This window comes from Phocoena sinus, chromosome 6 (assembly GCF_008692025.1).
Source record: "Phocoena sinus isolate mPhoSin1 chromosome 6, mPhoSin1.pri, whole genome shotgun sequence".
Lineage (NCBI taxonomy): Eukaryota > Metazoa > Chordata > Mammalia > Artiodactyla > Phocoenidae > Phocoena > Phocoena sinus.
The window spans coordinates 19,497,161-19,514,160 of NC_045768.1; the positions used below are offsets into that span (position 1 = coordinate 19,497,161).

The window sequence follows — 17,000 nt, forward strand, 5'->3', positions numbered from 1 at the left end:
TGGAATATTATTTGGCAACACAAAGGAATGAAGAACTGATATATGGTACAACCTGGAGGCACCTTGAAAAAGTAAATCATAGTGTATGATTTAATTTATATGAAATGTCCAGAAGAGGCAAATCCATAGAGACAGAAAGCAGATTAGTGGTTGCCAGGGGCTGGAAGGAAGGGGGAATGGAGAGTGACTGCTAATGGACATGGAGTTTCCTTTTGGGGTGATGCAAATATTCAGGAATTAAACAGTGTTGCACAATTCTATGAATATACTAAAAACTACTGACGTGTACACCTTAGAAGTATAAATTTTATGGCATATAAATTATATTTCAATAAGCTATCATTTTAAAAACTGAATTTTCAAAACAATCCAGTTAGAAAGTGGGCAAAAGACATGAAGAGACGTTTCACCAAAGAGGATGTATGAGTGACTAATAAGCATGTAAAAAGATGTTCAGAGCTTCCCTGGTGGCGCAGTGGTTGAGAATCTGCCTGCCAATGCAGGGGACACGGGTTCGAGCCCTGGTCTGGGAGGATCCCACATGCCGCGGAGCAACTAGGCCCGTGAGCCACAACTACTGAACCTGTGCGTCTGGAGCCTGTGCTCCGCAACAAGCGAGGCTACAACAGTGAGAGGCCCGCGCACCGCGATGAAGAGTGGCCCCCGCTCACCGCAACTAGAGAAAGCCCTCGCACTGAAACAAAGACCCAACACAGCAAAAATAAATTAATTAATAAACTCCTACCCCCAACATCTTCTTTAAAAAAAAAAAGATGTTCAACACTAGTAGCTATTAGGGAAATGCACATTAAAATCACAATGAGATACCAAGACACACCTATTAGAATGACTAAAATAAAAAACAGTGAAAAAAACACTGGAGAAGAGGAGAGTTGCTGGTGGAAATCTAAAATGGCACAGTCCCTCTGGAAAATAACCTGGTCAACAGCACAGCCCATTCACAATTCCCGAGAAATAAAAATAGAATCTGGGTAATAAAATAAAGTCTAACCTTTTTTTTCTTTTTCTTTGTGTCCCGTCTAGCTTCACTTTCTCACAGGACACCATGGGCAGAGAACTCCACCCGGCACTTCAGACCAGAGTTCCTAGTGCGAAAGGGCTTCGCCCGACACTGCAACTCGCGTCCGTGCAGAAGCGCGGCACGACACTGCAATTCAAGATGGCTGCAGCAGGCCGCGTGCAGAGAGGCTGCACCCGGCACTGTGATCTGCAGCGTGAGCAGCGTAACTGCGCGAGACCCAGGAGAACTCCGGCCCCGCCCCCCGCTGAAGAGACCCCCCCCCCCCCACTACAAAGCAGCCCCGCCCTGATGGCCTGGGGACGGGGAGCGGGCGGAGCGCAGACTTTAGAGCGGGAGCTGGCACCTCTGCGTTCTTTGATCAAAGAATAAAACTGGGGCTTCCCTGGTGGCGCAGTGGTTGGGAGTCCGCCGGCCGATGCTGGGGACGCGGGTTAGTGCCCCGGTCCGGGAGGATCCCTCATGCCGCGGAGCGGCTGGGCCCGTGAGCCATGGCCGCTGAGCCTGCGCGTCTGGAGCCTGTGCTCCACAGCTGGAGAGGCCGCAGCGGTGAGAGGCCCGCCTACCGCAAAAAAAAAAAAAAAAAGAATAAAACTTTCCTTTGCTTCTGAACCCAGGTCAGTCTAGTTATATTGGCGCGAGCGACACTAGGCAGGAAGACCCCTGTTGGGGACCAACTTGGAAGGGCTGGTAACAATTTGGCATTTTCTTTTAGAACTAAAAATGGGTTTACCATACAATCTAGAAATTGTACTCTTGGGCATTTATCCCACAGAAGTGAAAACTTATCTTCACCCAGAAACTAGTACATGAATGTTCAGAGTAGCTTTATTTATTTTTCCATAAATTTATTTATTTCATCTTTGGCTGCTTTGGGTCTTTGTTGCGCACTGGTTTTTCTCTAGCTGCAGAGAGCGAGGGCTACTCTTCATTGGGGTGCACGGGCTTCTCATTGCGGTGGCTTCTCTTCTTGTGGAGCACGGGCTCTAGGCGCGCGGGGTTCAATAGCTGTGGCTCGCGGGCTCTAGAGCACAGGTTCAGTAGTTGTGGTGCACGGGCTTAGCTGTTCCGTGGCATGTGGGATCTTCCCGGACCAGGGCTCAAACCTGTGTCCCCTGCATTGGCAGGCGGATTCTTAACTACTGTGCCACCAGGGAAGCCCGCAGAGTAGCTTTCTTTGTAATGGCCAAAAACTAGAAACCATTCAAATATCTTTCACTGGATGACTGGTTAAACAAACTGTGGTACATGCATACTGTGGATTATGAGTCAGCAATGAAAAGGAATAAACTATTGATACATGCTAGAACTTGGATTAATCTCAAGGAAATTATGCTGAGTGAAAAAAAAAACTCAAAATGAGGGGCTTCGGAGTGGCCCCACATGCCTCGGAGTGGCTGGGCCCGTGAGCCATGGCCGCTGAGCCTGCGTGTCCGGAGCCTGTGCTCCGCAATGGGAGAGGCCACAACAGTGAGAGGCCCGCGTACCTCAAAAAAAGAAAAAAAAACTCAAAAAGATACATTTTTTTGAGTTTTTTGAAAAAAAACTCAAAAAGATACAAAAAGATACATGTTTCCATTTGTGAACATTCATGAAATGCCATAATTATAGAAATGGGAAACAGATGAGTGGCTTCCAGGAGTTAGAGATGGTGGGGAAAGGGGGTGGTGTGGCTATAATGAAGTAGCACATAAGGAACTTTGTGGTGATGGTAGTTAAGTGTCTTGGTTATGGTGGCAGTTACATGAAGCCACGTATGATAAAACTGCGTGCAGCTACACACATACACACATATGAGTACGTACGAAACTGGTGAATGGTCGAATGAGCTTAGTGGATTGCACCAATGTTAATTTTCCGGTTGTGATATCATTAGTGATACAAGACGCTAACATTGGGGGAGACTGGGTAAAGGATTCATAGAAACTCTCTGCACTTGAAGTTGAGACACAGATGTAGAGAACAAACATGGACACCAAGGGGAGAAAGCTGCGGGGGGCGGGGGTGTGTGTGTGTGATGAATTGGGCGATTGGGATTGACATGTATACACTGATGTGTATAAAACTGATGACTAATAAGAACCTGCTGTATAAAAATATAAAATTTAAAAATTAAAAAAAACTGCACATTTCTTTGCAACTTCCTGTGAATTTGTAATTATTTCAAAATAAAGTTGTTTCAAAAAACAAAATACCTAAATTTATCCTTATCCAAAATGTACTCTTCCTGAATTCTCTAATTTCACATCCACAGGTATGAAAGCATCAGCCCAGACTCACCCTTCACTCTCAGTATCAAATAATAATAGTAACAGGCCACATTTATTGAATGCTTCTCTACCAGGTACTACAGTCAGCCCTCCACATCCGAGGGCTTCACATCCACAGATTCGACCAACCACAACAGAAAATACTCGGAGAAAAAAAAAAATTCCAGAAAGTTCTAAAAAGCAAAATTTGAATTTGCACCTCTCCAGCAACTATTTACATGGCATTTACATTGTATTAGGTATTATAAGTAATCTAGAGATGATTTAAAGTATACAGGAGGATGTGCTTAGGTTACATGCAAATACTACACCATTTTATATAAACAACTTGAGCATCCTCAGATTTGGTATCCTTGGGGGTCCAATTCCCCCCGCAGATACTGAGGGACAACTATACACTTATGACATTCCATGGCTGGTCTAATGTATTCCTCACATCAACGCTATTATAATTCCCATTTTAAAGGCAAGGAAACTGAGGATTAGGGGGTAAATGACCTTGGCCAACGTCATACAGCAAGTTACCACAGCAGGTTTCTCATGCAGGCAGCCCAACTCCAGAGCCCATACACTCTGGAATCACCAGATTCAAAATCCACCCACTTACCTTAGGCCAGTGCCTTAGTTCATTATTCTCTACCTGGACCAGGGATTAGTGCAGGAACCTGCTAACTAGACTCCTACCCCAGATCTAAGCTTGAATGGTAAACCACCCCAAACAGAAGACAATCTCCCAATTTCCCCATGCAAAGATTTCTTTTTAAGTATTTTGGCCAACCTGAATATATAAGTGTTTTGTGCTATAGGTGAAACGACCAAACATCTATTTACAAGGATTCAATACAGGATGCGTGTACACAATGGCATACTATATATTATAAAATATATTAATTTAGAAATACCGCTATCCTCATTCTCCCATCTTCTGAAACAATTTCATTCAAATGCTTCTCACATACCTCTAACATCAGTATCTTTACAATTTTCATCTAACACAGGTTTCCAGAGTATATTTTCATTTCTAAGTTATTTGAAAAATAGTCCTATTGAATCCATATATAATACTGTCCCTGAAAAGCTAAAAAATACATTTATACAGCATCAAGAAAAGTTAGGTTTTTAAAATTTGTTCTGTAGGTCAGTAGTTTTCAATGCTGGCTGCAAGTTAAAAATCATACTGTATTATAAACTTCAAAGTTGCTAAGAGGCTACATCTTAATTGTTCTCAACACAAAAAAGAAATAATTATGTGATGCAATAAAGGTGTTAGCTAACACTACTATTGCATAATAATCATACTGCAATATATAAATGTATCATACCAACACACTGTACATCTCAAACTTATACAACGTTATATGTCAATTATATCTCAATTTTTTAAAAGTGTGATGGGGGAAAATCATCTGGGGAGCTTTCCAAAACTACCAATGCCCAGAAATAGTGATTTTACTGACCTATAGAGTGGGCACTGAGCGTGGCTTTTCTTTTGTGGTACGCGGGCCTCACACAGTGTGGCTCTCCCGTTGCGGAGCACAGGCTCCGGACGCGCAGGCTCAGCGGCCATGGCTCACGGGCCCAGCTGCTCCGCGGCACGTGGGATCTTCCCGGACCGGGGCACGAACCCGTGTCCCCTGCATCGGCAGGCGGACTCTCAACCACGCGCCACCAGGGAAGCCCAGAGTGTGGCATTTTTAAATGTTCCTCCCTAAGGGCAGCCTTTGCAGAGAATCACTGCTTGTGTGTGTAATTAGCCATCTCCACAATGTAACTTAGTAGTTCTCAGTCTTGATTACGTGTAAGAATCACCTGGAAAGCTTTGTCAAACTCCTGATGCCCAGGCTTCACCCACTGCTATCCCCAAGGATTCTAATTTATCTGGAGTGAGGCCTGAGGGTATTCCTATGTTTTAAAAAACATCTCAGATGAATCTCACTTGCAGCCAGAATTGAGAACCTTCAATATTACCACTTAGGAGTACTTCTTTACAACTGAGGTTTAAAAGACTGTTTTAACCACTATCGAATACTTAGTATGGCTTAGGTCACACAGACGAATTGCTCTGTAACCATGGTAACAGATAATCACCAGAACTTGTTTAAACACATTTCATCTGTTAATAAACTTTTATCTTGATGACCATTCTCCTGAAAGTAACCACCTGAACCCCCAATCGACCCCTCCAACGGAACATCCAAAACTGTGCTGAAGTTTTGCTGGCTTCTGTTCCTTTTGTATCAGGTGACCTGTAGAAGCATCCAAAGATAGCACTGATTGAGAACATTTTAACCTAATTTGGCTTCCCCAAATAGAAATTGGTTGTCCTAAATAAAGGAACTGAGAGTTCCCCGAAGGTGAGAGATTTTGTCAGGACTCAATTTTCCAGAAAGACAGATTGGGAAGAGAATGCCACTTTATATTTGTACATATCATTAATAACAACCATTTCTTGAATGTTTACTATACCTAGGCACCGTGTTAAATGTTTACCTGACCTCATTTAATCCTAAAAATATCATTTAAAATTAAATAATTATTCCCACTTTTTAAAAATAAATTTATTTATTTTTAATTTCGGCTGCGTTGGGTCTTCGTTGCTGCGTGCAGGCTTTCTCTAGTTGCAGCGAGTGGGGGCTCCTCTTGTTGCGGAGCACAGGCTCTAGGCGCGCGTGGGCTTTAGTTGTGGCATGTGGGCTCAGTAGCTGTGGCTCATGGGCTGCAGAGCGCAGGCTCCATAGCTGTAGCGCCCGAGCTTAGCTGCTCCGCAGCATGTGGGATCTTCCCGGACCAGGGGTTGAACCCGTGTCCCCTGCATTGGCAGGTGGATTCTTAACCACTGTGCTACCAGGGAAGTCCCATTATTCCCACTTTAAAGAGGAAGAAACCAAGACATGACGTCTATTTGCCTAAGGTTACCACCCTGCTGGCTACAGAATGTGGACCAAGGTCTTCTGCATCCAGTGCTATACCGCCCCCTTCTGGCCCAGCCATCCTCAAGATGCTTCCACCAGAGGCACCAGGACTTCCATTCCAGTGCCCCAAAGGACAGCATGGCATTGTGGACAGAGGGAAGGACCACTAGAGAGAGGATCAGCAGACATCCTCCCTCCTCCCTGCATTTGCGGTCAGTCCAAACCCCTCTGCCCCCAACATTATGTGGTTCCCAGGCCCTGTGACATCACAGATAGTTCCATCTCTGCTCTGCCAGCTGCAGGTGAGTGAGGCTCAAAAGTTAGACCTGAGAGCAGGAGGGATATTGTTTCATACTTAAAGGGACAATGTCTCCATCACTCCTGGGCACCTTTTCACGTTGCTCCAGGAAGCAGACACCATCCCTCTTACCATGACCCCACTGTTTCTCTCTCTGGATCCCAGTCTCCCCACCTGTGCCGAATGACCCCTAAGGGCTCCTCCAGCTCTGGAAGTCTTCCTGTTTGACCTCATTGATCTTTCTTGCTCTGGTCGAAGTTCTGTGGGGTCACTGGAGACCTGAAGTTCACAGCCCACTGGGGGTGACCCAAGGGCCCTGTTCTTTGGCTCCTGCTTCCACCTAGAGGAGGGCGCTGGTAGTGCAAGAAACACCACACCCACCCTGCCCTAACCAAAATCGACTCCACATTTTCATCAGCATCAGCATTTACATTTATTGAGCCTTTACAATGTGCCAGACAGCTGTGCTAAGCACTTTCCATCATTATTTATGTGAGGATTATTTAATCCTCACAACCACATTCTAGGGTAGATACTATTATCATTCCCATTTTACAGATAAGAAAACAAAAGTCCAGGAAAGTTAAATTTTTAAATTTCATAGCTAATAAATTGTAAATCCTTAGGAATTATACCCCAAAGAACGTGCTTGTAATTGCTACAGTGTTAAGATCCTTTCCATTTCTGAAAGGGTTCAAAAGTTCAAAACTCTTGGCTACCAACATTTAGAGGAGAAAGTGGTTCTACTCCCCTCTGTTTCTTGGGAAATTGCTGGGGAGTAAAGATATGAAAAGCATCAGTGCTAGATTCAGATAAACTTATATTTGAAAATATCTGCTGAGCTGCTATTACAGAATGATCTCCAAGATGCTGCGTACGTATAAGCTGCTTTAGCAGAAGAGACCTCCACTCAACATGTGGAACAAAAACTGAATTTATTTCTCATTAAACAAGAGAGAACTATGCTCTGGTGACAAAGTCTCTGAACAAAGCTAGTGGCTAATATTTAAGGGGTTTGTGGAGGCACTGAGTTCGTGGACAGGTGGTATTTCAGAGGTGAGAGTGCTTAGGAGTGGTAGACCATAGGCCATGAAGTACTGTCTGTGGATGTTACTTTCAGCAGAATGGTCATCAAGAGAAAAGTTAATTAACAGAGTAAACGGGTTTAAACAGGTGCTGGTGATTATCTGTTACCATGGTTACAGAGCGATCAGTCTTCGCTTAGGAGTGTGGGAACTCCTTTTTTATTCTCAGTCTCCCCCTTTTGGCCCTCCCTCAAAGCCTCAGGAGAGACCCTCAGGGATTGTCAGGTCTTCACCACTGTTGTCCACTTTCCTTGAAGACACAGTTACAGTTTTCCACTTACAGAGATCTGATGTTCAGTTTGAGCATCAGCCAGCCTGATGTCTTCTTGTTTCTGTCTTTCAATCATCTGTGGAGCCAGAAGTTGAAACAGTTGCCGCATAAAAGTATTCCACTCTCTGGACAACAGCCAATGAATGACTGAGACAAACAATAATAATTAAAAGTACTTTTAAGAGAGTGTGGAAGGCAGTCTAGAATCATAACTATTTCTCAGGCATGACGGAAGAAGATAAATTTCAAATGATACACTGTGTCTACCTCAAATAGCTAGGTTGCCTTTTCTTTGGGCTTAGATATAGATTAACCTCACCTGTGGTATTAATCAAGGTACAGCATGAAGTGAAAGCAATGGTGCATAATCCCCTTGATTAGCCAAAATAAAATCCAAAGTTATTCTATTATCCATTATTACCTAAGAATTTTCAATTGGTCAGTTGTGCCCTAGGATGTGGGCTGTGTTGCGTACTATGTCAGTCAAGGTGAAGGAAAATGAGCCCTTTGTGTTGTCCACCTCCTTTGGAGGGCTCACTGTTCTCAGAAGTCTGGGATATTGATAACCCCATGAAGGATTTTTTTCCCTTCCAACACTGTGTAAGAAACATTGTCCACTGAGGGTGCCCGGGAGTTGCACATTTGGAAAGGCACACAGTCATCACAAAGAACAGTAGGTCTTAGTCCCAGTTGGCATTGAAGAGTCTGATTTCCCAGTAAGAAATAAACCATGTCAACAATCAAGCAGTATTACTGTCCACCTTTATCAATTTTCCTTGGGAGTTTAGAGGAAGAACAGGAGAGTGCTGAGTGCTAAGGTCTCCTTAGAGTGGTATCACTGGACAGATTTGGACAGTTGTCCTTTGGCCATTATGGAACATGAGTTCTTCCAATGGTCTTTCTGTTCAAAGTATATATATATATATATATATATATATACACACACACACACACACACACACACACACACACACACACACACACACACGTCCTCATCCACAGGCTCCGTATTCTTTAAGAACAGAGGAACTTTTGGTCCAAGAGGGCTTAAAGTTATCTTGATTTCTAATTAATTTTTAGGACTATTTGAAAATAATCGGGAGATCAAAGTGGACATTTCTCATTCCAATTTATTGTGTCTAAGTTCACTATTTCAGGTCTGAGTCCTCTGCAAGAAAAGAAGAAAAGGTTCCCTTAAGCTGTTGGTCTACCCCAGAACGTCCTGAAGTTTATTCAGTCTCCTACTGATTCATCTCGATTTTGTTTTCAATTCTGAATCTTCACCCAATCTACCCTTAAGAAAAAGATTTTACCTTTTGGAATAACTTTTGAAATAATTTTATGTGGTGCATTTTCTGTGTTTCTTAACTTCTCAAGCCCTTAATTTTTTGGAATTATGCATAGATGGGTTATTTAAATCTTCTGGTCTTTTCCATCCTGCTGCTTTTAAACATTTTGCTCCATTGTTGAAGGTTAACAATTAAGTTAACTAATTGATACAAATGTGGTAGTCTAGGGCAATAAGTAACAATAACGGAATCCTGAACTAGACAGCAACTTTCTGTTGTTACAAAATTTGAGATGATTTAAAATATTTCTCCTCAATTCAGCTCTCACCCAGGTTTTAAATTCAACCTCTCTGGATCCACCTTCTGGTACAGGAGTTTTAGGGGAATATTGTGCAATGTTTTGTTCTCTTTTCTAGAGAAATGCCCCATGAAGAAAGTTTATTTAGGTAGTTAGGGAAAGGAACAAGAGAAGTTTAAGTGGGTGGTAGAGATAAAGCTAGGTGGAGAGAGGGAGACATGCAATGCAAGTAGGTTTCAGGTTTGAGTAGTAGTAAGATTTTTTTTTCTTCTTTCTGGAGCGAGAGCATATCAATCAAAGAAGCCCTCTACTGACTGTTTGGTGTTTTTGTCTTCTCTCTCTTCTACCGCCCCTCTTAAATCTATTATTATTTTTTTTAATCTATTATTTTTGACACTGAAAGTTTGCCATAATGGCCATTGTAATTTTAAGTCATCTAGCAAAATTTTGCCATTAATTAAGATAAGCACATCAGAGTACATTCAGTGAAAGTATATATACAAAGCAAGAGTTTTTCCAGGGAAGAGGAAGCAACTTTAATGCAGCTGACACCATGACAAACAGGAAAGAATACACTACAGTTAGCCAAAACTTTGTACTATGCATGACATCTTGAATTCCTTGGCCAAGGAGAACCTAAAAGGCTTCATATGATCAATGTCCTAGAAATCACTAACTCCAAAATATAGGCTGACAAAAGTGACTTTTCATTGCTTTACCAAGACAGACATGTGCTCATGAAGGTTTGGAGAGACCCAAGGCAAAATTTTAGCAATTTCCTTTTTACAAGCTGACCACCAATCTAACAGATCTCCAACCATTAGTTCCCAGGGCTGCCTGGTGGTGGAGGTAGGTCAGACTTATGTTTTCATTTCTTCCTTATGAAGCACTTCCTTCTACACTCAACATACATAAGGCAATCTAGAACAACACAAAAGCCCATGAAGCAAGAGTTTATATAAGTAGATGAAGACTGAAACTATAGCAAGCAGAAGAATCAGCGTATGAACGGCAAGCATATTTGCTAAATGGTGCATCTCCAAAACAAAAGATCTAATTGCCTTATGTTAATTTCTATTTGCTTATAAATCCTAAGAAAATAGATTCATTAAAGAGAGCTCAGAGAAATATGTCACAGATCAAATTATGATGAAAAGCTCACTTGACAGCAGATCCAAGGGACTATTGGAGATTGAAGCTAAATGGGCCCAGAAAGTGCCCCTCTTGGTCCAAGGATCCCACACAATGGGGACATGGTATGTGTCTAGTCTGCTGGCTGTGTCTAGCCACAGTATATAAATTGTGCTATATTGAATAGCTTATGTGCAGGAAGTTAGAAATTTTGTATTAATTATTAAGAAGTCAAGGGTAAAAGAAACAGTAAGATCAGTTCGAAATCTACTGCCATAATTCAGGCAAGAGCTGATGGTGGCTTGGATGGTATGAGAGTAGAGAAAATGAAAGCAAATGCCCATGAGTGAGACAACTCACTCAGTGAGTTGGGTATTGTGAGAAGAATTTCCTACGAGGGGGTTTGCCACAGAAAGGGAAGGGAGAACAGGAAGCATTCAGAGATCTGGAAAAGGTGATACACAGTGAAAGGAGTTTGGGATGAAAACAAGGCCTTGTAATCCTGGACCACCCAAACTAGGAAGATCCTTGAAGACATCATCTAACCTAACTTCCTCTTATTACTGATGAGAAGCCTGAGACACTGAGATAAGCATGGACTTGCTCAAAGCCATACAGCAAGTTGGTGGCAGAACCAGGACCTACATCTATAAGACTGTGCTTCATCACCATGTTCTCATGGGACCTGGACCAGCTAGAATAGTTTGGAGCCAATGAGCTACATGAAGGGAAGGGAAAGGAAATACAATGACCACTGACTGGGCACTTTGTGTACCCATCACCACAGGGGTCACTTTTCGTATGTTTAAACCTTTACTTTTTGCAAAGTAGGCACTGCTTTTCCCATTTTCCACATGATAAAAGTGAGGCTCGAGAAGGTTAAGGAACCTACCCCTGGAAACGGGGTAGAAAACAGGTCTGGTAAAAAGCCAAGCATGTTTACGCGGATTTCCGCATGGGCTGGGATTCTGCTGTAGTGGGATCCTACCTGGAGTGTGAGCACAGGTGAAGGACTGGCACTTTTCATGCATAGTCTTATGTTTATTTAGGAAACAGCCCTGCCCAGGGAACTGGGCTCAAATTCAAGATCGGTTGATTCAATAAGGCACCCCTGCAAGCAAAGCTGGAAGGATAGAGGCTTCAACTCCTTTCCATGGGTAAGAAAATTTTGTATAAAATAGGAATAGTGACCTTACGAGAGAGCAACCTAGGCTGAAGGGCTTGGGCCTGCTGGCCGTGGGGAGCTACAAGAGATCTGGGAGAGGGAAGTGTTATTATACCTTGGGAGAGGCTGACCCTGTAGGACCCCCATCACAGTAAATTTCCAACGGGGCATCTGGAATTCAGGCCCCAGAACCCAAGGCCCCATTCCTTTCTTTCATACAGCAGCCCCCACCGAAACCTGGCCTCGAAGATCTTCTGTATATGCTGCAAATGCTGTGAGGAAGCCAATGCCACAGATGACTCCAAGATCCCCAAACCCAAGAGCTTCAGCCATCAAAGCATGGTAGGCACCAGGCAAAAACACCCTGCCTGGCCTCTCGAGACCTCATTTTGCTCACCCCCCTTCCTGCTGAGATACCCTCAGATTTCCTTCAGCTTTTGATTGAATAATTCCAACCTAAAATGAGGTGAAGATTGGGTGGTTAAGTACCCAAATCAATAAACAATAGGGCTTCCCTGGTGGTGCAGTGGTTGAGAGTCCACCTGCCGATGCAGGGGACACGGGTTCGTGCCCCGGTCCGGGAAGATCCCACATGCCGCGAAGCGGCTGGGCCCGTGAGCCATGGCTGCTGAGCCTGCGCGTCCGGAGCCTGTGCTCCGCAACGGGAGAGGCCACAACAGTGAGAGGCCTGCGTACCTCTCAAAAAAAAAAAAAAAATTAATAAATAAACAAATAAACAATAGAGCTTAAAAATCTTGAAACTTAAAGTGTGATTCACGAAGCAGGAACATTGGCATCACCTGGGAGCTTGTTAAAGCTGCACTTTCAGACCCTACTCCAGTCCTACCGAGTCAGAACCTACGTTTTAACATGACCCACAGGGAAACCTGAACATACATCATAGTCTGAGAATCACTTGTCTAAAGACTATAAAGATAGCAGTTAAACTCTGCCTTTGGGGCTGGGGTTAGATCCAATCAGCTCTGTCACAGAATTGGGCAAGTCACTTACCCTTTCACTCTGAGCTTCAGTGTCCCTACCTGTAAAATGGGGATATCCATACTGTATTATTACTTTTCAGGATCACTGGGAGGATTAAATGAGGGAATATATAGAAGCACCAAGCACAGGGCTTGCACTAGGTAGGCATTCAACAAAGGTCAACAAATGGAAACTATGGTATATAGGTACTGGCCAGGATAGGATAGGCTCTGCTGCTAAAACAAATATGCCTTTAAATCTCAATCATTTAAATGAAATGAAAGTGTATTTCTTGCTCATGCAAAGTCTATTACACATCTATTTTCATCTTTAGTCAGAGCATCTGGAACACACAGTTTCCAAGGGCACCATGTATAAGAGGAGAGAGAGAGAGAGAGAGAAGGCATCCTGACCTTCAGTTTGTAATTACATCCTTCTTGATGATCCAGGAAAAAAGGTCATAGTGGAGAAGACTGGGGGTCAAAATCAGCAATTTCAGACAGAGAAAAAAAAAGCATTATTGTCAAGATCAGGCAAAGCTAGGACTGACAAACACGCAGTTGGGCGGTGAGTGGTGGGGTCAGGGAGGCTGGTCAGGCAGCTGGCACAGTCCTACTGAGAGACAGGACAGTTCAGTGGCAGGAAAAAAATTCTCATGGCATATTTTGCCAGCAATCCATAGCAGGGGCCTTTAAAATACTTCCCCTGAAAATAATTTCACGATAAAAACCAAGAAACTTAAAAATGTCAGTCCCTTTGTCCAAGATGATAATAATGATAATTACTGAGCCCCAATTACATGCAAGGCACTGTCGAGGCCCAAGGGACTCAGCTGTGATAGATAAGTCCCCTACTGTTTCAGAGCTTACACACTAGAAAAGTGATCTTATTTAATCTCTGTAATAACTCTAAGAAGTGGACCTGATTATCCAGAGTGGATATATCATTTTGCAGGTCTGAAAACACAGACAGAGAGAGGTGAAGCAATTTGTTCAAGGTATGCGGCTAGAAAAGGACAGTCGTTTATTACAGAATACAGCTTAGTCTGTTGACAAGATTGTATGTTATTCTTTTAAGAATCTAGGAGTATGTCAAAACAAAGCCTTCTATACAACAGTGGTCATCACAATGGTATTTACGGTAGTGAAATTTGAAAGCAGTCTAAACACCCAACAATAGAACATTGGTTAAATAAATCCTGAATTATCCATAAAATTCTTAAAATTTAGTGACGTGAGAAAAATGTTTGTGATACGTAAAAAGTGAAATGCATGCATAATATACAGGATGTGATGGACTATGTAGAAATGTACATATAGGCAAACCCTGGAGCTGTGATCATATCTGAGGGGAGGGGTGTTTGGGGCTTTTTTTCCTACTTCATATTCTTCAATATTTCCTAGCTTTTCTATAATGGGTATGCATTATATTTATAAACAGGAAAACAGTAAACTTTATATTTTAAAAAGAATACATATTTTGAATCCAGTGCCTGCTTATGAGGCAGAGAACTCAGAAGACTAGAGGACGCAGACTCAGGTACTCCCCACCCCACGATAATCACCACTGGTCCATGTGCCCTGCTCCAGTTGGCAAAACGCCTTCACCTCTGAGCCTCCCCACATGACCACGTGGAATTACCACTGCCAGGTCTGCAGAAGGATGAGCTTGATGGACAAAATCTCAAGCAAGATAATGAAGCGTCCCATGTGATTTGGGGAAACTCCCTGCTCCATCCAGAAAAGAGAACATCCTATTTCAGCAGCAGTGAGTTTGAGGGTGAGTTCCAAATTGGGGTCCTAACACTGACCAGGAACCTCTGGGGGAGGGGGCCTTGTCCTAATGATCAAACCCCAATTTGATATTGAACTAAGTGGGGTGACAGGACTGCTCCCTTCAGGAAGCTGCAGTCACATTCTAGGACACACTGGACAGAGTCCAGGGGTCTAAGACCTGGCTGCAGAACCTTCTGAGCTGGGAATTACAGGAGGAGCAGGAGGTCTGGGAAGAAAGAACACATATCCATACTTTCCTTCTAAGCCCTTGTGGCACTGTCTTATATGTGTATTGCATGTGATTGTTTGCTTCATGTCTGCTTCGGCCACCAGACGATAAGTTCCAGGAGGGCAGGGCCTACATCACTTTTGTTCCTCCAAACTCAACCAGGTACATGGCAAATAAACATGCCAGAAAATGCTTGTGGATTGAGCGTAGTCCAGTGGGGGGAGAAATGCCTCTGGTTCCTGGAGTGTAGCCACATCCAGAAAGAAGGAATGCAGCCCCATTGATGGGCACCCATACTGTACCCAGGTGATCTCACATAGCTCACAACCACCCTATTAGGCTGGCTGTTAAGAGGTAAGCGTCATCCAGCCCAGTCACCTCAGAATTCTCGTAACAGCTAAACCCTCCTGGCAAACAAAATTTCAAAGTCCAATTTCTATAAAAAATCTAAGGAGTCCTGCTCTACTTGAATTGGGGGTGAGGGTCTGGGAGCCCCCCTAGCTCCCCTCCCCCCCACAGGGCTCCATGGAGCATAGTTTAAAAATCCCCCTCTCGATGGACTTGAGGACACGGGGAGGGGGAAGGGTAAGCTGGGACTAAGTGAGAGAGTGGCATGGACATACATACACTACCAAACATAAAATAGATAGCTAGTGGGAAGCAGCCACATAGCACAGGGAGATCAGCTCGGTGCTTTGTGACCACCTAGAGGGATGGGATAGGGAGGGCGGGAGGGAGATGTAAGAGGGAGGAGATATGGGGATATATGTATAGCTGATTCACTTTGTTATACAGCAGAAACTAACACAACACTGTACAGCAATTATACTCCAATAAAGATGTTAAAAAAAAAAATAAACCCACCTCTCACTGTGTAGAGAAGGCTTTGGCCCACAGTGGGAAGGGACTTTCCAAAGGCCCAGCAGAGAGTAATGTTAACGTCAGAACCATTATGGGCCCAATTCTATTTTCCAGGCCACTGCACTTTGCAAGACACCCTGCTGTCATTGAATGCTCCAATGGGGTACCAATGCGTCCCAGGCCAGGATCCACGTGGCTCACACAGTATTCCAGAAACTGACAATGACCAGGGATGGCGGCGACCAGAACAGTCCACCCAGGCCCAGAGCAAAGCCTTCACTCAGTGTGATTTTTCCCTTTCTTCTTTCAGATGTGAATTCACATGTTTCCAAAAGAGGATTTCACAAGAGAAACCTAAGCCGCTACTCCCAGGATCACTGGCCGTAACAGCCATGCCTCACTGGGAAACCCTGAACATTCTAGACGGCAGCCCCCTCGCAGGTCTCGGAGGCTGCACAGCTGCTGGAGGGTCTCCGGCAGGAAGGGGGCGGTGAACAGGGGCCATGAAGACTGATTCGGAAACTCCCCAGAGGAGGAGAAGACGTCTGAGCTATCCCTGTGCCTCCAGCATGAGTCACTTCGGCTCCCGGAGAAGCCACTGCAGAGGAGCTGCCTCCAATTATAGTCTTTGCTGACGTCACAGGACTGTATCCCTCCTCTTTTCCCCTCCCTCTTACCGGTACATTCAGTTTATAGAGGAATTCATCCATGTTTCTTACATGCTTGTATGGCTTTATTTTTTACATCTAGATCCCTGCTCCATTTGGCATTTATTATTATATATATATTAGGTATGGATCTATATCTTTTTTCCAAATGGTTATATAGTCATTCCAGCACATTATTTAAAAGACCATCTTTGGCCCAGTCATTTGAGATGGCTCCTTTATCATCATGTATGAAAATTTCATATGCATTTTGGTTTCTTTCTGAAATTTCTATTTTATTCCACTGGTAAGTCTGTCCATCTGCTGATATCACCTTGTCTTATTCCTGGATTTTTTAAAATTATAAATATTTGTTTCAATTTGTCTAGCTCCATTAAAAAATATTGATATTTTGGGGGAATTCCCTGGTGGCCCAGTGGTTAGGACTCTGTGCTTCCAAAGCAGGGGGCACAGGTTCACTCCCTCATCAGGGAACTAAGATCCCGCATGTTGTGCGGTGTGGCCAAAAAAAAAAAAAGAAAAAAAATTGATATTTTCATTGTGACTGTGCTAAATTTTAAAATTAACTTAGGAAAAATTATAAATTAACATAGGAAGAACTGACGCCTCTATAATGTTGATTCCTCCCACCCACTTACAAATGGCTTTTCATTTGTTCAAACCTACTTTTTCTGTCTTTCAGGGCTATTTTTAAATGTTCTTCACAGGACTTTGCAAATTTTGCAAAT

General features: G+C 43.4%; 1 protein-coding gene across 1 annotated transcript in view; it reads left to right on the forward strand.

Moving 5' to 3' along the window:
- TEX48 (testis expressed 48) overlaps positions 1–16,677 on the forward strand; it is a 28,192-nt gene extending 11,515 nt beyond the window's left edge. Inside the window, 3 exon segments of the mRNA XM_032633852.1 lie at positions 11,897–12,191; positions 14,354–14,518; positions 15,915–16,677. Coding sequence (XP_032489743.1) covers positions 11,897–12,191; positions 14,354–14,518; positions 15,915–16,018 — 564 coding nt within the window. The 3' untranslated portion in view covers positions 16,019–16,677.
- Positions 16,678–17,000: the final 323 nt, after the last annotated feature.